The sequence below is a fragment of the Fusarium phalaenopsidis genome (genome assembly GCF_050370095.1).
Source record: "Fusarium phalaenopsidis strain FUZ10S chromosome Unknown contig_32292, whole genome shotgun sequence".
NCBI classification, from domain to species: Eukaryota; Fungi; Ascomycota; class Sordariomycetes; order Hypocreales; family Nectriaceae; genus Fusarium; species Fusarium phalaenopsidis.
The window spans coordinates 3,632,471-3,652,977 of record NW_028145410.1 but is presented as its reverse complement, the minus strand read 5'-3'; the positions used below and the strand labels follow the sequence as shown (position 1 = coordinate 3,652,977).

Here is a 20,507-nt window from a genome sequence, read left to right as displayed (position 1 = left end):
ATGACATACAATAATACATCATCCCGCCAGACGTCTCAGGACACGGCGAGGCTCGTCACTACCGCCGGCCTCACAGACGTCGAGCAGCAAAAGGCAGAAGAGGGCAACGCCCGATTTCACCGTCTAGGCTGGAAGAGGTTGACGGTCGTCCTCATTGTCGAGGCCGTCGCCCTGGGCTGCCTGAGTCTCCCAGCCGCCTTTGCAACCCTCGGCATGGTCGCCGGCGTCATCCTCTGTGTTGGCATCGGCCTTATCGCCATCTACACGTCCTACGTTGTCGGACAGGTCAAACTAGCATTCCCCCACGTCTCCCACTATGCAGATGCGGGTCAATTGCTTATGGAACGCTTCGGACATGGCCGGTTTGGCTACGAGTTGATCAGCGTCATGTTCTCTCTTCAGCTCATCTTCCTGGTTGGCTCGCACTGCCTGACGGGAACAATCGCCTTCCTCAGGCTTACTGATGACGGAGCCTGCTCCCTCGTCTTCGGCCTCGTCTCCGCCATTCTTCTCTTGCTGGTTGCCATTCCGCCCAGCTTCGCCGAGGTTGCTATCCTTGGCTACATCGACTTTGCTTCTATCATCGCGGCTGTTGGAACCACCATTATCGCAACCGGCATCAAGGCCCGAGACAATGGCGGACTTTCCAGCGTACCGTGGTCAGCCTGGCCTAAAGAGGATCTTGGCTTTACCGAAGCATTTATCGCCATCAGCAACATCGTCTTTGCATATTGCTTCGCAATCTGCCAATTCTCCTTCATGGACGAGATGCATACGCCGAAAGATTTCGTCAAGTCAATCTGGTCTCTCGGCCTCCTCGAAATCACCATCTATACCCTCACCGGAAGTCTTATCTACGCCTTTGTTGGACCTTCTGTAAAGTCCCCGGCTCTCCTCTCAGCCGGCGAGCTCGTCAGCAAGGTCACCTTTGGCATTGCCCTGCCCGTCATCTTCATCTCGGGATCGATCAATACGATCGTTGTTGCCCGATATCTCCACGGGCGAATTTTTAAGAATTCAATTATTCGATACATCAATACGCCAAAGGGTTGGGCGACTTGGCTGCTCATGATCATCTTTATCACCTTTTTCGCTTGGATCATCGCCGAGGCCATTCCCTTCTTCAACAACTTGTTATCCATCTCCTCCTCCCTGTTTATTTCGGGATTTACCTTTTATTTCCCTGCCATGATGTGGTTCCTCTTGATCAGGAAGGGTTCGTGGTACTCCAAGGAGAATATCCTGAAGAGTCTTCTCAACGGAACGATCTTCATCATTGGAATCATCATCTTGGTTGGTGGCACATACGCTAGTGTTGACGATGTGGTAAGTGCAAATCATCCTCTTGATCTCGGACTCGTGCTAACTCGGCTTCAGATAAGGAAGTTCAGAAATGGCGAGGTGCAGGGCCCATTTGCCTGTGCTCCTATTGCTTAGAAGCGACACGTTCAAAAGCGTTGATGACAATGATTTACGGCGGCGTTGGGCATGGTGGCGCTCTAATGTCTTTGGGTGGCTACTGCATTAATTAATTGTGCTCCTTTCATTTACTCATAGAGAATCCACGGCACGGACATGGAAATGGACGATGTGGTAATACAATAATGATTTCATCTCTTTAAAAAGGGGTTGTCAAAGTGTGAATGTTGGTGATTTGGCATGATTGGATCGATCAGCGTGTTGAGCTGGAACAAAGGTACGTCCGGAGTACAGCCTGTTGATGCATGCAAGACGAACGAGTTCTTTTCTATAATTCTTTCGGCCGAGTAAAGGACCCATTAAACCGTTGAAAAAAGCAGGGAGGATGGAGGCCATTCATTCATGCATGAGGTTAAGCTTCAGACCCAAGCTTTTCGGTGAGGCGGTGCAAGCCGTCATGACTCTCCTCTCTGAATGGCTCGCCTGGGATGTTCATCCACATGCGAAAAATGTCCATAGCCGTCATTTCAAGGGTACTGTGTTGGAGGTGCGAAGGTAAAGGGTCTAGTAGTTTTAAAAGCCGTGCTTAATGCGACTACAGACGGTAATTGCGATCTGCTCCTTTCGTAGGCATCGAGGCTGGTTAGTTGAGACTGCGATTACGTGGTCTTTGAGGGCAAAGCTTGGAGAGAAATGGAACAAGGAACATCCTCGGCCTTGATGACAAGATAATGAGGCGCAAGCGCACGCAAGCATCTGCTGTGTAGTGTATCTACCTTTTTGTCACCCTTCATCTCAAGTTCGCAGGGGCACATCTTGGCATGCGTCTCCTCGACTCTCTCTTTTACGAAAACACTCGTCTTTCTCTTAACCACCTTACACGACAGACCCAAACAAGATCGAGACCGGGGTTCCCATCTCACTAGCAAAAGATCCGTTTCGTGAGGGGGGAAGAAAGAGGAGACGGGGTGTGATTTATCGCCCCATGGCGTCCTCATTACGCGGCCTTCATATCCCGCCCTTCGACTCCATTATCCACCAAAAAAAAGACGCGAGGCACTTACACGAGGTGAGGACGTCAGCCAGAGTCAAAGGTCGTCGACGAGGCCGCATCAGCTTCAATACAAGGCAATAGAGTTGACTCTTTCTTTTCATTATCAATCTCTCTCGTATACTTTCGGTAAATTGATCTTCTCCTTCATCGTCGGGTGGCGTCATCTCTTGCAGCAGAGAGAGCCCGACTAATGGAATTACCCCGTTTGTCAGCGGGCCACGCAATGCTTGACGACGCACACCCGACCGCATTTTTTTTTAACTCTCAGAGCAAATAAACTCTTGCTTCTCTTTTCGGGGAGTTCCTCCTCTTTCTATGAGTTTATCCCTTTTATCTCTTCTTGGCTGGAAAATGGACTTTTCAACATGATCTCGCTGTGAGACCTCACGTCTCGATCCCTTCGTTTCAACACCCACTAGACTCTACCGCAATGACTAGACATGCCCCCTCCGAACCCGCCCCTGTCCTCCACCACACATGAGCACCACGCTACCGATATCGCGAATGCCTCCCTTATAAACATCAAGCCTCCTCTGCCGAGCAGACGTCCTCGCACCGCCCATTCGCCAAACAATGCCGAGGTCCTCGTCCCGCCTCTCATCGGAGGCGCAGTCGTCGCCGCCTTCGCCACAGCCCTCTCGGATGGCCTGAACAACGATCTTCTCACTCACTATTATCTACCAGAGCAAAAGGTCCGCATCAACATTGACCGAGTCTTGGATCGGTTGCTGTCTGAGTTTACCAAGGAGTTGTGGGATGAGCTGTGGTCCTTTTACTGCGACTCCAACCCGGACTCAAGGGATCAGATCAAGAAACTGTTTGATGGGCCCATATGTCAACTAATTCTAATACTCAACGGGCCTGAGGCGCCGCATTGTGTCTTGGAAAAGTTGGGTCCTGGAATCTCACGACGACCGGCGACATGGTCGACGACCGCACGAGGCATTGATCTTCCTCTCGCCCTGCAACTCCTGTGCAGCTATTGGGACCGTGAATTCCCTGCTCGCTCACCCAGAGGGTCACCCGATGAGATTGCGCGCTCACTACATACGTACATCACCACGGGAGAGTCAGCCAGGCAGTTAATCTCGAGGATTCGTGAGGTCCTCGTCTCACCTCATTATGTCCAGATGCATCTCATGGAGTCGGCTGTCTGGGACATCCTCCTAAAGAGGCCCTTTCGACCACCTACCGATGGCTTTCATGTCATTCAGTTCAAGTTTGAGTGTCAACTCTTTGGCCCTCTCGAAGGCATCGGAGACCCGCAGCTTGTAAAGATGGGCTCATTACCAGCAATCACTGGAACGGCAAACGATTGCGTCTACACCACAATATCAGAGTACACGGCCAAGCAGTGGCCCAAGTGTGGGCTTCTCCTCCTTGGCTGTATTGAAGATGCTGTCAAGGAAGCATCGATATCCAGTTGCGGCGGCCACGCATTTACGGGCATGTCCATCTGGGACGGCACCGAAGACCCTTTTCTATGTCCTGGCCTCCGCCTACTTCACATTGAAGTCGAAGACGGTTCCATCAGACTCAGCGTCTCAGCCTGGACGCACACCATGATTGAGATCCTGCAGCAAATGGCCTGGACCTGCGCTGCGCTTAGCGCCTCACCCTTCCCTGGTTCACTGTCTGAGTGTGCAATTGAGGTCTCAGACTACCAATACCTGGACGACTCCATCTTTGTTGACTGTAGTCTCTCTCACCGACCGGTTCCTGAAGGTGATGGGGCACCCTGGCTCAAGCAATTACAAGGCGCAGCTATCGCCAATGGTTTCCCTATAAAGCACATTGTGGCAGAATCTCATCCATCATAGAAGGGCTAGGCGATCACATGTGATGAAAGAGAGGCAGGCGGAATATTGACTTAGATATTTAACAAATGATACCCATGATTCAGTATATTTCATAAGTATGAACTATTGTAAGGTGACTGACTACCTTGATCTAATTGGTATCTAAATCAGCCTCGGCATGCTTGGCTAAAGTGAGTAGGAGTAAGATGCTAGTGATACGTAGCCACATCGACTACATGGCTTGTAGAAAGGTTCTCGATTCTGAACTAGTACCAGAAAGTAAGGGTTTCGGGAATTGCACCGACCATTCATCTTTACGATGTGGTGGTAATCTCCAAGTCAACCGCTGAAGCCATCATAGTACTGCCATTCCATGTGCCTCGAACAGAAGGCCTTGGTCGAGGTAACTCTGGAATGAACCCGACCTACCCTTGCTTAAGTATGTCTTGACCGGCGGGATGGCCGTGTCAGTTTGACAAGGCTGCATGACACTCTTTCCCGAACAATCGACATATGTCGCGATGGTGTTAATGTCTGGCTTCAACCCCTTCCCCCTTTCCACCCATAAATCGTGGTGAGCGAACGCTTTGAAAGATTTCTCGAGAATCTCTTTCGACCGTCGGCAGTTGGACACCAGCCGTTGATGGTGCAGCTCCCAACTGTCAGGCAGAGCTTTAGCGCACTTCTATATATCCTGCAGGGCATCAGTGCCCATCTATAATCGGTCGCATGAGGCCCACCTGGAACAGCCTGCTCCCAGGTACATTCAGTGGAATCGTGGTCCAGAGCCTCGTACAGGGCCCAGACTATTGCCTTTCTTGCCTCTCCAAGCACTGAGGCAAGGCTCAGCACCTCTATATAGAACCGGGGAGGGACAAAACTGAGGCGGCATGATGGGCAAGCAGGTGCTTATCGACCCGCAAATGACTCTGTCTATGCATTTATATATAGGAAGCCGATCATATCGCCACACAGTAAGGAGTTATATGCGCTTCTTCGGTAAGAGATTGTTCTCAATATTGGTGGCAAGGGCGTTACTGACCATCAGGGGAAGCGTGGGTGAGCCGCAACCAGCCGAGGTGACGAAACCGGGCTTGAAAAACTATGAGTAGAATATGGGTCAGATGAGGTAGAGTGAGTGGGAGGCAAGAGAAAGTTGGACTGTGAACGGTTAAACTCGCTCATAGGATTCTTGCGAATAGCCTGCATCTCTAGCCGCGCCCGCAGCTGTACCTGCTCAGGATTTGGCTATATATTGCCTGTGACCGTAGCTATTCTAGGTGTTCCCCCGCCGCTACGAGAGTTGGGATGGCAGCGCGCTCATGGCTTTCGTCCTCAGGTAGATTCTCATGGGCGACTTCATTGTCGGAGTCGACGTCTTGTGTCGCCTCGGCGAGGAGTTATCCTGAGACATGGCGTAGAAAACTGTGGGAGTTAGGTCTCGTCATCGTTGATATCACGGTATCGCGGATGGTCGGAAAGGGGCCCACTGCGATGAGAAGAGAACAAGTATATATAAGTGGCGGCAGAAGGTTTGTGGATGTACTGTAGCTCATTGCGATAGCAAAAGGAAGAGACGCCTGGTTGCTCTGGGAGGTTGTACAGTGATCCCAGAGGTTGTTGACCTGAGAATCCCACCGGCTTACACGCTGGGCTTGAAGCAGCGTACGATACACTGGATATTTACGTGCTCCGATTTTCAAGCTTGATCCGGGTGTGTCTCACCAGACTCGTTTTCTGTCTCCATCCTCCCTCCGACGGGTGAATACACGAAGATACAGAACATCTTGGCGTGGGAGTATATACAGAGCAGCTGCTGGTGTGTTTTTTGCTTCGGACAGTCTTGCGGAATTGGCGTGCCTGGATCTTCTCTCTCCATGGCCCACTGCATACCGAGCTGATGAGGGTACTAATAGATGGCACCTTCAAGGAGTGGGTTTTGCATGCTTCGAGGATAGGCCTGCCATTCTTTGGAGACGCCGCGCCTGGCCGGCCCACACGTTTGACACCTTCCTGTCGCGTATATATAGTTTTTAAGGATGTAGCTCAGAGGAGGGATCGCCCGTAGCGCGACGACGGCGGGAGATCTTTGCCTTGAGTCCCTTGTTGTTGAATTGAAAAGATATGAGAGAATCACATCTGGTAGCTGAAAAGGCATATGTGTTGGCGACTCATAGAGTAGTAGGCTATTATAGGATCGCCTTGACGCTGTATCTATCGCTTCGTTAGCTCAGTGTTGGGGAGTATTGTTTGCATGCCGACTCACTACTTATGTTGAAGCAAAATCCCAGAGTTACTAGCCATTTTGTCTTTGAGACCAATGGCTGGCTTAGCGGTAATGTCCTGCTGCTTTCCGCGAGGCATTATACAACCCAGGGCGAGTGCCTTGTAGCCCAGAGGAGCAACCAGAACCCATATGCCAAACGACACCCCAGCCTGGCTCAGTATACCAGGATACAAACCACGGGGTGTTGGCTGGTTGTTCAGGAGTTGTTCTTAGACAAGGAACTTGAAGTAGATAGTATATAAGAGTAGAGGACATCTCTTCGACTTGTGTAAGAGCTGGCAAGTCTAGAACGTTGTGTTCATGATCTTTCCCGCAAGGCTCACCAATGAGCGACGACTGGCCACCTTGGGCAAGATCTCCCTGGCCATATCCTGAAATCTCTGTATCTTGACGTTGGTATTCGAGACATACTTTGTCATATACGCGATGATGAGGTCTTACTCCCGGGTGTCTGGTTCGACCATCCCCTTCCCCCACTGAAAGAAGTTCGTGCGGATCGTCTCGGATCGAAACATCGCTCGTGTTTTGAGGACGAGCCTGGTCTGTCGGACAACATGTTGCTGTCGGTGAAGGATGCGCGCTTTGGGTGTTTTAGGACATGGCCCTGTTGGTATATTTCTCCCAGCCTGCCTTGGCTCGTGAGGAAATGACATCGTTGTGTCGGCGATGATCAACTCGCGGACACCTCCAAGTTGGAGAGATGATTGCGAGGGGCACAAAGTGTTGACGAGAGGCGAAGGTTATTTATACAAGAGAAAGGGACTGTGGCACTTATTTAATAAATTTGGATACTGTGCAGAGACGATAAGTCATTTCAATCCGGATCGATCGCTTCTCTTTATACCTGGACAAGACTGCCCGCTTGTGGCTCATTGCATTTGCTCGACGTTGATTGTCATGGCTCACTCTAACAGCATATTGAACAACAGAGGAGACCAAATAAGGCCATAAAATCCACTGTGATTTTATCAATCAATGCCCGACAGCAACAGGTCTGCTCGGCCTCGCCAATGATTCACAGTCGCCAGTGAAGTGGCACTTGGCCTGGCACTGCTTGCCAGCTGCACTTACCCCGTCAACACAACAGAGATGGCCGTCAAGACGCAAGCCTTTGTTGATTCTTCTTCTCGCACTTGCATTCAGCCGCGTCACACACGTTGGTGCTGCCCTTATCCGAATATTCCTTCTCTTCAAGTGGCTAACCTAACCAGGGCACCCGCGCTATTCAGCATTCCATACATTTCCTACCTCACCTCGCGCTCTTTGGACACAGAAAATACAAACATAGCGCGAAAGATTCCACTCGATGTTTTGTCAGCAGGTGTCACCGATGCTTTGGCCGAGACAGCATCCTTGAGAGAGCGGTGTAACAGCCAGCAGCAAGAGATTGAGAGCCTGAACGACTACAAGTTGGAGTCCGAGATCGAGATAAAGTTTCTCAGAGAGCTGCGAGAAGATTTCGAGAAGATGATGGTAGAGAAGGACCAGAAGATACAGCAACTTCACGAAAGCCTCTAGAAGTGGAAGGAGAGCTGCCGTGTCTTTGACGAGAACCTCGTCGCGGCTAACCAGGGCATCAAGGACCTCACAGCAAAGCACGAATCCTCTAAGCAGCGCATTCTGGATCTTGAAAAAGAGGGTTTGAACTACCGTCAGCAAATTGAAAAGCTGGCGATAGTCCTCCGCAATAAGACGCGCAAGGCACTTGTTTCCAGCATCGCCCTCAAGTCAGCCTACAAGATCGTACCGTCTCTCAAGGATCAAGCCACGATTCAACGTCTACAATCCCTGTCAGAGAAGGTAACCTCACCCCGATAGGTCGAGGAGGACGTTGATTCGGTGCTGAAGGAAGCTGGTGTTGCTCTAACAAACGAAGCAAATGACTCGCTGCGGACACCCTCATTGACGCCCACCGAGGAGACGACGGACAACGGAGAGACACGACGCCTCAAGAGAAGGCGACACGCATAAACCTTGTCCGACTGCGATATTGTTACGGGGATATGAGTACCATGCAGGAGTTTTTGGGCAATCTGGATAGTTTGGGGGACCTGCTATCTCTTGTTGTCTGCACGAGCAACCATGTTTATTGTTGGGAGCTATAGGAAGTCACTTGTACTATTTCTTTTTGGGTCATTTTTCTTTGTTTGTCAGGGTTCTTATCGGTCAGCCATCATGTATACGGCCTTGGCGGATGTCTTTGAGCTGGAACAAAAGCCTGCTGGAGATAACTAGAGTATCTTTGTATGTTGATCACAAACTACTGCCTATTTTCATGCATGTTCTGTCTCTTGAATATTCTGTTCCGGTATTGGCATTGGTCAGATCCAGTCAAAGACACCCTCCATGCACAAACCCGGACAAAACGCAGAGCCTCCCAGGTTGGCAAACGGATAGTCAGGCGCAACTGCGAGCTGCCTATGGAGCAGGGAAACTTTCAGGATAACGACGCAGAGGATTAATATGAAGAGTTAGCGGGTGATCAAGCAGCAAGCATGTCACGGGGCAATATCGTGAGTTTGAGGAACAATTGTTGCTTCAGTGAGAGCCAAACAGCGGACCAAGTAGAGCCTATCATGTCCTCTCCCCATCCCAGCTTCCATCATCAGCATGATACATTTTATAACATGCCCCTGGCGGCTTTCCGATGGCAATGCGCAGTTGGTTTAGCGGACCACCTTATTACATGCAGCTTCCCGAAGCCATCCCAGGCGGAAACGTACATCACTCGCTTCTACACAAACAAACAAAAGAATTCACAACCCTTTGTTTGATAGATGAACATGACGTGTAATCTCTTTGCCATGTTATTACCCGACGCCCTCAAGGCAACAGAACATGACATCCAGCTCCTTTGTCACGTCTATGTCGTGAGTGTTGCCCCTTTGTTCAAAAGCCCAACTGCTTGCTACTAACCATCTTCTACTTCCTCCCCGGAATGATTCCAACCATAGACTCAGAAATAACCAAGTCTGCCAACAATAAAACTCGCCGCCTCTTAACAATGAAGCAACTCCCCCCTGAGATCATCCGCCAAACCCTCAACGACCTCCCCCCCTCGTCACTAAAAGCCATCCGCCTATGCTGGCGTTTCCTCGAGCCCTTCATCCTCCCTCGTCTGTTTCACACCATCAAGGTCAACTTTGCGGAAAAGCACATCAAGAGACTTCAAGGCATAGCCTTATCACCTCACCTCGCCCCTCTCATTCAAAAATTGATCTGGATTACCCGCGGCACCCGCGATACGCACGATGACTACTACAGCCATGTCAACACTTGGACTGGCAATGAAGACTATATTAAGGAGTTCCGCAATCACTTCTTCTTGAGCGTTGATGCCATGCCCAACCTGCACACCTTTGCCTCGGAGCTTGGCCCCCCGGACCTCGACCCGGAGAGAGACGAGATAGATGGGCTCGTCTTTGCCTTGTGGCCCGCCATGTGCAGACCACAGTCGAGAATCACCTCGTTTAGGTGTCAAGATCCCTTGAACTACATGAAATGGCTCAATTACGAGTGCCTGCAAGCCGAAGGGGGCCAACTCACAGCGTTCCTGCCTCGTTTCCTGCCAGATATCTCCTCGACGTAGTCATCGTGTTTAGTGGAGATGAACCAGGTGTCCCCATCATACCAGGGTATAGGAGGTATCTCAGACGCTTGGCCTCAACAGAATCTCCCCTTCGTTCCCGGCCCCCTGCCATGCCTTGGGAAAAGCCATTGGGGAAGCTCCTCCGGCTGGACCTTCGGGCTGATTCGGCTGGAGGTGTTTGGAAGACGTCGTACACCGCCGAAGCCATGGTGCGATATTTTCTAACAGAAGCTGTCAATATTCGCGAGTTATCTTTGAGATTTAGGCCAACTGGAACCTATCTCAGACCAACAACAGAATCGAACTGGATGTTAACCGTGTTCCTCGCTTGCAGGTGGAAGTTCTTGCACACCATCGAGATCGCATTTGCCAGTTTATCAAGCCCCAAGTTCTTCATAGATTTCATGGAAAATCATGCAAAGACTTTGAAGCATATTCTTCCTCACCAATGTTCCACCAATGAGAACATTGTCGAGATCATTAGGGGTGCCGCAAAGGCGAAGAAACTCAAACTGCATCGTTTCCTCATTTCCCCTTCATATGGAGGGCGCTTTGAGGCGCAGAAGCCCCGGATCATACCTGAGCGGCTCGTCCTCGACTTTATTAACAACAAGGATCCGTCTTTGGATCCCTTTAACGAATGGATGTCCAGCAGAAGTTGCAACTGGGGGACAGTGGCTCAGAAGGCAGCCTCCGTATCCGAGGAATAGCCAAAGGACGACGGGATGCATTTTACATGCAGACAATGTTCAGACGGAGTTTGAGTAGCCGAGCCCAGACAGAGATTCGGTAATGGAAGATGGGATGGGTTCGATGATCAAGAAGGCGGCGTTTGGAAACAAAAGTTGGACCAAGGCAGTCGTTGCAATACCAAAAATCTAAGCACTTGCTTCGTGAAAGAAAAATATCTACAGAGCTCTTCCTGTGATTCTAAAGCTCCTCCAACGCCAATACCAGCATACCCAGTCGTGATTTCATGTTCATTCCAAGCCCACCACTAGAAGCAGAGCTGTCTACGAGCCTTGCATATCGACACTTAGAGCCTCCAATCATTGCGCACTAGGGGCAACTCCAGCACTGGCCGCGCTCTCGCCAACCTTGAGCTCTTCCTCTGGAACGCCGACACCGACGCTGGCCACGCTGAGCACACTCTGCGTCGTCATTCCTCGCTCGCGCTCACCTCCCGGTCGGACGAGGCCTCCGTCTCGGGGTCCTGCGATGCTGACTCCTCCGGCCGGGGTGACGCTGAAGCTGGCAGTGGTGCTGACACTCTCGCTCCTTGGTCGGCTGGCATCGCTCGTCCTCCTTTGGCGGACTTGCCTCTCCAGCTCTCTGATTCGATGCTTCAGGGCATCATTCTCCCTCTTGGCCGTCTCGAGCTCATTTCTGTAAAACGCCGTCTCCTCGTATCGCATCGTTGCTGGCATCATGCCGGGGCTCAGTTGCTCGCTGACGCTTCCCGGTGTTGCACCGACCGAGCTCGGGGGAATCGACGTGGGCGCAGGGATCCTCTGGTGCTGGAAGTAGCTCGAGGGATCAAGGCTATGTTGCGGTCCGGGCGAGTTTGTCTGGCTCCTCCGAGAGGCCGAACTGTTCTGCCGTGAGAGAGGGGTAGCGTGCGAGGAGGGGCGAGGGGCATGGATCCGTGCCTCGTAGGACGACGACAGCTGCTGATTGCCATAGCTCTGTGATGCGGTGGATGATGTTCGCTGATGGCGAGCGGTCGGGATGGAGAAGCCTGATCCGGAGAGGAGGGATTGCTCGGCGACATCATGGGACGAGTTTGCGGCCGAGGTGGACGATGTGTTTGAAACGACCGAGGCGTTCTGGGCAGCTCGCAGAAGGGAGAGCTCTCGAGTCAGGCGGTTGACCTATGATGAACATTAGATGCTGGAGGTTTAGCTTGCGTATTGTTCTCTACTTACCACAGCCTCTTGCTCCTTTTCGAGCTGGAGATGGAGCTCCGCGGCGGTCAAGGGTCGAGGATGTCTCAGCGGCCCAGGGCCAGGTCCAACACCATGCTCCCCAGCCGATCCGGGCACGATAGAGGCATGTGATGGCGGTTGTGAAGCCGTGAGAACTGGCGATGGGAGAGAGGGAGATTGGGAATGGTTGACCGCGCTCTGGTTCGAAGGGAGGATGTTGAGGGATGGCGAGGGGGGAACTGGCGGAGCAGCCATCTGGTTCGTAGACTGGCGGCGAGATACCGCGAGAGAATGAGGCGAAGGAGGAACCGAGTTGAGATCCGGCATGCCGGTGATGAAGCTGAAGCTACAGCTGCTTCTCGATGTTGCAGAGTAGAAGTGTCGCTCGGAGTCAAGTTGCAAAAGATGCTCAAGGGAGGATAACGACGGTTTATCATGAAGAGAGTAAAGCCGAAGCCCGACGCGTGTCTGAGAACGGGACGGGACTCGACCGCCCTGAACCCGAGCCTTACGGGCGCGCGTTCCCACCGTGGGTGCGGGGTTTAGCGGGCCGCTGGCACCACTGGAACGGATGAGGCGGGCGCTAAAACAGGCTGCTGGGGCTGTCCCCTGGACCGGCTCGAGAGTTCCGACTGGTCTGCCAGAGCCCCTGAAACTTGGTGACAGTTGTTGCTTGGGCCGTGATGTGAGCTTAGAGTCGCCTTGTCACAGTCGTGATAAAGAGCTGAGATTGCTGTTGTTGAGTCAATCAGGCCGTTGTGAGGCCTTGAGATACGTGGAAGGCCTTGTATGCGTCATTGTTCCACGATGAGGCTTCTAAGAGCAGCATTACCCGAAGGCATGAATAATTAATTCGCCCGGGTATCATGCATAGAGTATTAAGGACTACTTGCCATCGTTTTATTTCAATTGCCGGCATGTACCGTGCTGCATTGCATGACCAGGGAAATCGCCCTGTCATCTACCAATCTCACCACCAACACTCGAGCACCATATCAGTGATACAGGCATCTTGAGAGCTTCACACCAATCAACCAACCCCCAAGGTTTTAAAATGCAGGCACTAGACCATCAAGAGCCTAGAATTCCTATTCCGGATGAATGCAATCTTATCGTCACATTTCAGCCATTGATGGATCCGTAGAGACCATCTCGATCTGGCGTCATGATGTAATTCTCCCTATGACGGCATACACTCGCGCCTCGACGTCAATGTTCAATCATCTCTTCCGTAGTCGGCACAAGCTCCATTCCTTGCTGCTGTATTTAAGAGGCGCCGTTTCAATACCGTTGCAACTTCTTCAACCTTCAACAAACGTCTTTACTCAACTACACTTGCTGCCAAACCTTCAACTCTACACCAAGAACAATAGTCAACATGCCTGAGGGTCGTCAGTCTCCTTCTCCTGAGGGCCAGAGCGGTCGCCAGCTACAGGATCCTACTGGATCTGGAAAGGGCGGTCTCGGCAAGACAGAGTACAAGGACCCCAAGAGTCAACTTGATGTGAGTCCCTCCAAGCTACGACACCCAAGTTTACAACACTGACCCAGTTGTAGAACCTCGTGTCGAACCCCAAGCCCATCACCGAGGATATTCTAAAAGAAAAATTCGCCAAGGGCTTCAAGAAGGAGTAATTTTCATGTTGCAAAGCTCATGTGGTCGGGTTGTTGGTGTTGGTGGAACGAATTATGTCAATAGGGGGATAGTTTGATGGATCACGTATTATGCAGTCTAATAAACCATGATCGAGGAATCAATTTGAAATCATGTTGCACGTGCGCCATGCTTGAAGGTGATAACTCGTTACAAAGCAACAAAGGATTATCCTGTCAAACCCAACAATTCCTATTCTCATCGACCGTTTTCATGATCATCATCGTTTCATGATATTTAATGCTTCTCACCACCCTCAGGAGCACTGACGTTGGGAATGTTCTCCGTAGGAGCAGGCTGGGTGGAAGTGCCGGTAGAGTCACCAGGACCCGACTCGGGAGCAGTGGTGCCAGAGGTCTTCTCCTTGCCAAACACCTTCTCGAGTCCTGCGGCCTTGTAGGCGCTGCCACCGGCCTCCTCCGTCTTCAGATCAGCCAGACGTCGAGCCTCGGCGTGGACCTCCTGAACTTGTCGGCTGCTATCCGTGTAGAACTGGGCGACCTTCTTGCCGGTGGGTGTGTGAGAGGCCTTCTCAAAGTACGAGCTGAGGCCGAGCCATAGGCTGTTGGCGCGCTGGGTGATGCCGTAGCTCTGGTCGGTGGCCTTGGCCCGGTCGGTGGCGTGGTACTTGGCGTCGAGGTTCTGGAGGGTGGTGAGGAAGCGGTTCGAGACGTTGTGCTTGGTGTCAAGCTCGATTCCGCGCTGGATGGCGGCATCTCCGATCACGTAGCCGTGAGCGAGGTACTCGGCCAGGATACGGGCGCGGGGCTTCTCCTCTTGGGTGATCTCGTCGGAGTCGCGGTCGGCGTTCTTGGTGGGGTGAGCGGCATCATCGTCGACATCCTCGCCGGCGCTGGTGACCTCGAGGTGGTTAGGGCCGAGCTGGGTGTTGTGGAGGAGAAGAGCAGTCTTCTTGGCCGTCTCCTTCTCAAAAGTGACGTCGGCCGACTTGGTCTCGCCCTCGGTGGTGACCTTGAGATCAGCGATCTTGCCGCTAGTGGCCGAGGTTAGTGGAGGTCCGTGATGCCATGTGGCTAGTGGGCATCGTGAACTTACCAGAAGCTGAAAAAGTCCTTGATCTCGCTGTCGTTGGTCGCGGCGGCGATGTTCTTGACGTGAACGGTAGCGTTAGAAGCCATGGTGAATGTGTCTGTTAGGGAAGTAGATGATATATGGTGATGTTGTTGAATGGAATGGATGTTGTGAGGAGGGGTAATGGAGGGGTATCAAAGCTGGCTTGGACGGCTTGAGTTTTGCGACGCGGCAAAGGCTTTTTATAATAACACGCGGAAACTTGTAGGAATGACGACACCACAACCTGGATCGTGACGACGGGAGGCAAGGCGTGTTTGGTCAAGTTGGTGGGGAGCTTGTTTGGGCGCTTGGAGAGGACTCAGTTGAGAGGGAGGCAGCTGTTGATGGATGATGCGGGGGAGGGCGACGTCATCGACACGTTGGTCGCATGATGGGCGGTGCAGGCGTGGCTGTGTAATAGTTGTGTGCTAGGGAGATACGTGGCTGCACAGCATAGGACTGTGTATCTGCAAGTACCCTCTTATGTCCTCGCAGAAATGTTGGGATCAACTGCTCGTTGGAGAAGCAGCTGTCACTGATGATTGCTGGCTCAGGAACGCATCCCTTACGTTGCGTGGCAAAGGCAATGAGACAATCTCAACCAAACAAGGACGCACGAGGATGCCTGGCCCTGACATGTGAAAGACCCTTTCCTGCGCAACAGACCCCCTCTACGATGGTGGTTTATCTGCAACATGCACCCATTCCCGAGGTTTTCTCTATCATACATACCATACAGCCTCTCTTCATGCCCACCCGACGGCGTCATCTACATGGCACACTCACCACACGCGGATGAGACACGCGATGTGTCGGTTGCGCGTCTTGACACGCGTAACTTGTGATGCTTCGAGGCAAAGCATTTCGGTTTCGTTTTGACCTTGAGCTTATCTTGATGTTCCTCTATTGCGAAAGGATGATGACGGTCTCTTGGTGGGAGTGACGGATACTGCATCTCATCACCGCCTTTATCCAGCCACCGCCTGCGAGGTAACGACTCCATCTTAACTAACCCATGAACCCCTGTTCATCAAATGCAAGAGCCACAAGCGGGAATTTTATTGATGACATTCCCCTCCCCTTCCCTTCCATTTCATCTGACCATGTCTGAACCCTCGCTTATCATCTCTGCAGCATAGATTCGATCATTTCAGGGGAAATTTCATGCCATCATGTCACGGTGGCCAGAAACTCTCCCATGATGCCACAGGATACATGGATACAACTGCAACGCTGTCACGCGACGGAGAGCCCGCTTGAGACCCGCCAGCCTTGTTCTTGTCGGTTCCTCATCTGGCCAAGCTTAGAGCAAGCCCACTGCGGTTTACGAGCGTTGGGGGGACAAGCAAGTTGGTCACAGGGCAAAAAAGGTTGGCGATCGCCTCGCCCCAGGCCAGGATCAGGCAATCCCTGCACCAGAGGAGACTTTGCTTCTCTTTCTCTTGCCGTCTCCCCAACGAGGCTCGAACGAAAAGGTGACAATGAGGCCACAATCTGGCTTCGTCCCACCGGTAATTGCGCATCTCACTGCATTGATCAAAGGCTTATTGCCCATCTTCCTCGCATTTAAACGGCCATCCAACACGGGCATCCAGGCGGTCAAAGCGGTCGTTCCCCTCCCCGGACGGCACTGCATTTTTGCAACCCTAGCATTAAAATAGGCCTTGCAAAGGAGCACACCATCCATGGGGGCGACTCCATTCGTTTCGGCGCCAAGGAAACAAACTAAGAGGAACTGGAACCCTTCCCCCCGACTCTCTCTCTCTGGCGCTGATGATATACTATCCCACACCGCCACCCAAGAGTTTTTTCTTTACACAACCACACTTTCTCTTTTGCGAGCGCGAGTATTTCGTTTTCAGTCTTGCGAGGCGCCTGGAGTTTGATTGTTGATCGAGGGCAAGGTGAGAGTGGCGAGCCCCCGTTGCCCATCGAGACACGCGACTGACGATAATCCCAACAAAAAAGAAGAGAATGCAACAAATCTAGACTTTCCTTCCCATGCCTCTCGTCCCAAGTTCAGCTCCGCTGCCCAGCAGCATGTCAACCTTTGCCTATCTGCGCGAGCAGAAGATTCTCAACATCGTCTACATCGCCCTCCTCAGCATCGAGGCCCTCATGGTCGTTGGAGTCTGCATCATGGCTCTTGTCAAGCGGGTCAAGCTACACCGTCGGCTCAAAGCGAGAGCGTCCCCATACCTTCCAGTCGACGACCTTTCCTCTCTGGACATAAAGAGAGCAGTATTATGACGACCGATACTCGAAAATACCGGGCATAGCCCACTCATCACCACACGACGACACGACCACATGTTCCTTTGTTCAACCACATAAACCGAAATTGGATGCGAGCAAGAAGCGCTCGTATATGGAATTACAGCAGATATGCCTGGGAAAGGGCATTTCATCCTCTAAGTAGGATATCATTGGAGCAACGTTGGACATGTTCACTTGATGCTGAACTTTATGAGTAACGACTTTATATACCCCAGTCTTATAGCTAATTCCACATATTTTCTTGTCTTTATCTTGGTCGCTCAACAGTTCTTGCTACTCGAAAACCCTGCCGGGTAGGATTGCTGGATTTGACTCAACAACGCGAAGAAAGGTCAACAAGAGGGTCGCAAACGCAACCATAATCGCCAACATACAAAACCAACCGAGATTTACTATGCGCATTGTGCATAGCTGTCAACAGACCACTTCGATGGAACCGAGTATCAGTGCTGGACCCTCTGCGCAAGGATAGCTCCGCCAAGGCTTGTTGATACAACACTCGAAACGGTGCCGAATGATGCGCTGTTTGAAGTTCATCTGGGGCACAAGTGCATCGACAAAGAACCTGGGTGGTGCGGAGCTTTGGGGCGCGCCGTTTTGACGAATATGGTCGGACTTGGAACCCTTGGCTTGACCACAACGGCAGTCCAGAGGTTCGTCCTAATGGTCTTCCTAGGGATGAAGAGGAAGGCTGGGCTTGACCGCGTTCGCACTGAGGGAGCTCACTCATATGGCCTTCCCGGAGAGGTGCTCACGGCTAGAGGAGAGACTTGAGGGCAATGTGACCAGGCGCAGCTCGGAGTTTGTATCGGAGGATGGCGCTTCGTCAGGGCCATGCGACTTAGTCCTTGGAGTACCTGGGCTGATGTGGTGAGGATGGGCAAGAGCTTGAGTACCTATGTGCTACCATCAACGACTGGTATTCAACGCTGAACTGAGTCACCCTGAAAGACCGAGGATCGGAGAGGTGTATTGGTCTTACCACCGGATGCAGGTACAATGATAAGCGTGGTGTGAGACTGCATTTGGATGTGCGTATGGTGTATGAGCGCGACCCAAGCCAATGATTTCTTGTTTGTTTGTTTGTTTGCTGCTTGCACTGGCAAATAGATAACAAATTAATGCCTCTCGAGGATTTCCCTTTCCTTTGTATGATAGGTACGCGTATCACTAACCGCAACCTTTTGTGACTAGGCATCTTGATTATTTCTGCCCTCTATCTCAGGCGTTGTCGTGATCCAGACTCACTCCCGCCGCCAAGGGTCTTTAGCATCGTCTGCCTATATCCCGGCCCACCCCAGCCACCCTGAGTAAGACGACAACATAGTGCCCGCGAATGACTCGAAAGGTGATTGGCACTTTAGTAGAGGGATAGTATCATCTCTAGGCTGCAGTGCCTATTTCCCTAGGCTTGAGCCAAACTGTGCATGGTCGTTGTACACATGTGCCGTGTGAGTCAGGCGGCGATGGGGGCCAACCTCAGCATCAATACTCGCTATAAAAGAAGCTCGGAAAACAGGAGTGAGGGTATCTCAGGATGTAACGCATTCACTTTTTCAAGATCTGTATATACAAGCTTTTTCTACTTTTGTTTCGACTCATGCCCTGATTTGTACTGGCGACACACATGGGTTACACCAACAAAGCGATGATACGTGATCTCATTGTTCAGCATTGGAGACATACACAACAAGAGGAAACAACTGAGCAACCAACTCATACACATCAACCCTGAGCAGCCACATCAAAGTTCAGCGGCATCAACTATCAGTTCACTTGGACTTGAGCCGCCATACCTGGCAACCCAAGCCAAGATGAACCCCAACAACCCCCTCAGGTTCCAAAACCTGCCCTTTGACATTCACTTTGAAGTAGCAAAACAGCTCGACTACCCAGGAATCGTCAACCTCGCCTCCACAAACCGCTTCTTCCACCAGGTCCTCGATCCCATCGCCATCCTCTCCAGGTCTGAAGTCGCCGACTTTTGCCAGAACCAGGATCGTCACTTTCAAGAGATTGGAAAGGAGCTGTTCGCCTGCTACAAGTGCTTTCGCTTCTTTCCAAAGAAGAAGTTTGGACGTCCTGCTTGGTTTGGCCGGGATGCGTGGCAGAATCGCTTCTGTCTTGACTGCGCTGGCAAGTTGAAGCACTATAAGCACGGCAAGGCTATCGAGAACGGGACAAGAGACGTGAAGTACTACTTTTGTCACAACTGCTGTCAGTATCAGACAAAGTCTACCAAGTGTCAGGGGAATCTTCTCAATGAGAGTTCTGGTGAGGACGAGGTCGCTGAGGCCTTGGCCCTCTGCACAAAGTCTCCTCGTCGAGAATGCCAAGGACTGGAAACACTCCCAACACACATCATGTTCAACATCGCTTCCTTCCTGGACTTTCACGATGTTCTTCGTCTTGCCCAAGCTAGTTACAACCTCAGCGACATTGTCAAGCCAAACAGCTGGGTCTCCCTTCCAACCCGCTACCGCTTCGTCCGGGACAAGTGGGCAAAGGACGTGGCAGACTTGGAGTTCTCCAACATTGAGAACTTCCCCTGCTACATGTGCTCCCGCATCCGTCCAAAGGCAAAATTCCCCTGCAAGCAGCTCGAGATGGCCGAACAGGATCCAGACACGGCTTGGAAGATGCGCTGCCAGCGGTGCGTGGCCATGATGGGTTGCAGCAACAAGAGTCTCACGCGTATCGAGCACCGACGACGAGAGATGTGCGAGGTTTGCAAGTGCATCAAGCACACGAGGCAGCCATGCCGTGGGTGCATGGAACTCTACGTCCAAGGAGCTCTCGATCGTAAGGCCGTGGACCCAGAGGAGGAAGACATTTTCGACGGGTTGGATATAGTATTCGATGAAGATAGATTGGCTAGGGAGGCGAGGGAGGCGAAGGCGTTTAGAGAGACGTGTTTTATTTGGGAGGAGTTCGGCGCTTGGGGCGATATGTGTTGAGTTTGCTGCGACGGTTGTTTTCCTAGCATGTTGCACTTTCGTGTTGAAACTTTTCCGTTGAATCTCTTGTCTATGGATGTTTCTTTCTGTCTTTGATCCTCCCGCTCTTCTGTCATCTTTTTCACGGCCGTCATCATATCACATAGTCAAGCCAACCAATTTCAGACTCGCGGTTACCGTTAAGGAGAGGCCATTCACTAATTCATGGATAAGGGACCATGAGCATCATTGAAACTCATTTCTTGGCCGAGGTAGATGGTTCCTTGTTCTCCAGTCTCTTAGGTGACCGGCCGAGAGCACTTCCTGGGGAGGTTGTAGGACGACTGGTCGGGTTCCAATCAGGTCAGTGCATCGACTGATAAAACAGAGTATTAGGGGCATACATGTTTCTTGGTCTCCATATAACAAAGGAGGCATAGTGAGCGAATAGATCTTGACTCTTTGCATTACACGAAGCGCGTTGTTGACTTTC

The 20,507-nt window shown here is 51.6% G+C and overlaps 7 protein-coding genes across 7 annotated transcripts; 5 read left to right on the top strand and 2 right to left on the bottom strand.

The window, feature by feature from the left end:
• Positions 1-1,437, top strand: LRP88_05371 (uncharacterized protein; the record flags this gene model as incomplete). The annotated part of the gene is made up of 2 exons (XM_083241925.1): positions 1-1,326; positions 1,378-1,437. 2 exons carry the CDS (start codon positions 1-3, stop codon positions 1,435-1,437), a joined length of 1,386 nt encoding a protein of 461 aa, XP_083103073.1.
• A 1,476-nt stretch (positions 1,438-2,913) lies between these two features.
• Positions 2,914-4,293, top strand: LRP88_05370 (uncharacterized protein; the record flags this gene model as incomplete). Its single annotated transcript, XM_083241924.1, has 1 exon — positions 2,914-4,293. The coding sequence occupies one exon, from the start codon at positions 2,914-2,916 to the stop codon at positions 4,291-4,293; it is 1,380 nt and encodes a 459-aa protein (XP_083103072.1).
• Positions 4,294-9,563: 5,270 nt separating this feature from the next.
• LRP88_05369 (uncharacterized protein) lies at positions 9,564-10,148 on the top strand (the record flags this gene model as incomplete). Its single annotated transcript, XM_083241923.1, has 1 exon — positions 9,564-10,148. The coding sequence occupies one exon, from the start codon at positions 9,564-9,566 to the stop codon at positions 10,146-10,148; it is 585 nt and encodes a 194-aa protein (XP_083103071.1).
• Positions 10,149-11,197: 1,049 nt separating this feature from the next.
• Positions 11,198-12,400, bottom strand: LRP88_05368 (uncharacterized protein; the record flags this gene model as incomplete). Its single annotated transcript, XM_083241922.1, has 2 exons — positions 11,198-12,019; positions 12,074-12,400. The coding sequence occupies 2 exons, from the start codon at positions 12,398-12,400 to the stop codon at positions 11,198-11,200; spliced, it is 1,149 nt and encodes a 382-aa protein (XP_083103070.1).
• Positions 12,401-13,451: 1,051 nt separating this feature from the next.
• On the top strand, positions 13,452-13,708 carry LRP88_05367 (uncharacterized protein; the record flags this gene model as incomplete). Its single annotated transcript, XM_083241921.1, has 2 exons — positions 13,452-13,577; positions 13,631-13,708. 2 exons carry the CDS (start codon positions 13,452-13,454, stop codon positions 13,706-13,708), a joined length of 204 nt encoding a protein of 67 aa, XP_083103069.1.
• Positions 13,709-13,964: 256 nt separating this feature from the next.
• LRP88_05366 (uncharacterized protein) lies at positions 13,965-14,866 on the bottom strand (the record flags this gene model as incomplete). The annotated part of the gene is made up of 2 exons (XM_083241920.1): positions 13,965-14,721; positions 14,784-14,866. 2 exons carry the CDS (start codon positions 14,864-14,866, stop codon positions 13,965-13,967), a joined length of 840 nt encoding a protein of 279 aa, XP_083103068.1.
• A 4,026-nt stretch (positions 14,867-18,892) lies between these two features.
• Positions 18,893-20,035, top strand: LRP88_05365 (F-box protein; the record flags this gene model as incomplete). The annotated part of the gene is made up of 1 exon (XM_083241919.1): positions 18,893-20,035. The coding sequence occupies one exon, from the start codon at positions 18,893-18,895 to the stop codon at positions 20,033-20,035; it is 1,143 nt and encodes a 380-aa protein (XP_083103067.1).
• Positions 20,036-20,507: the final 472 nt, after the last annotated feature.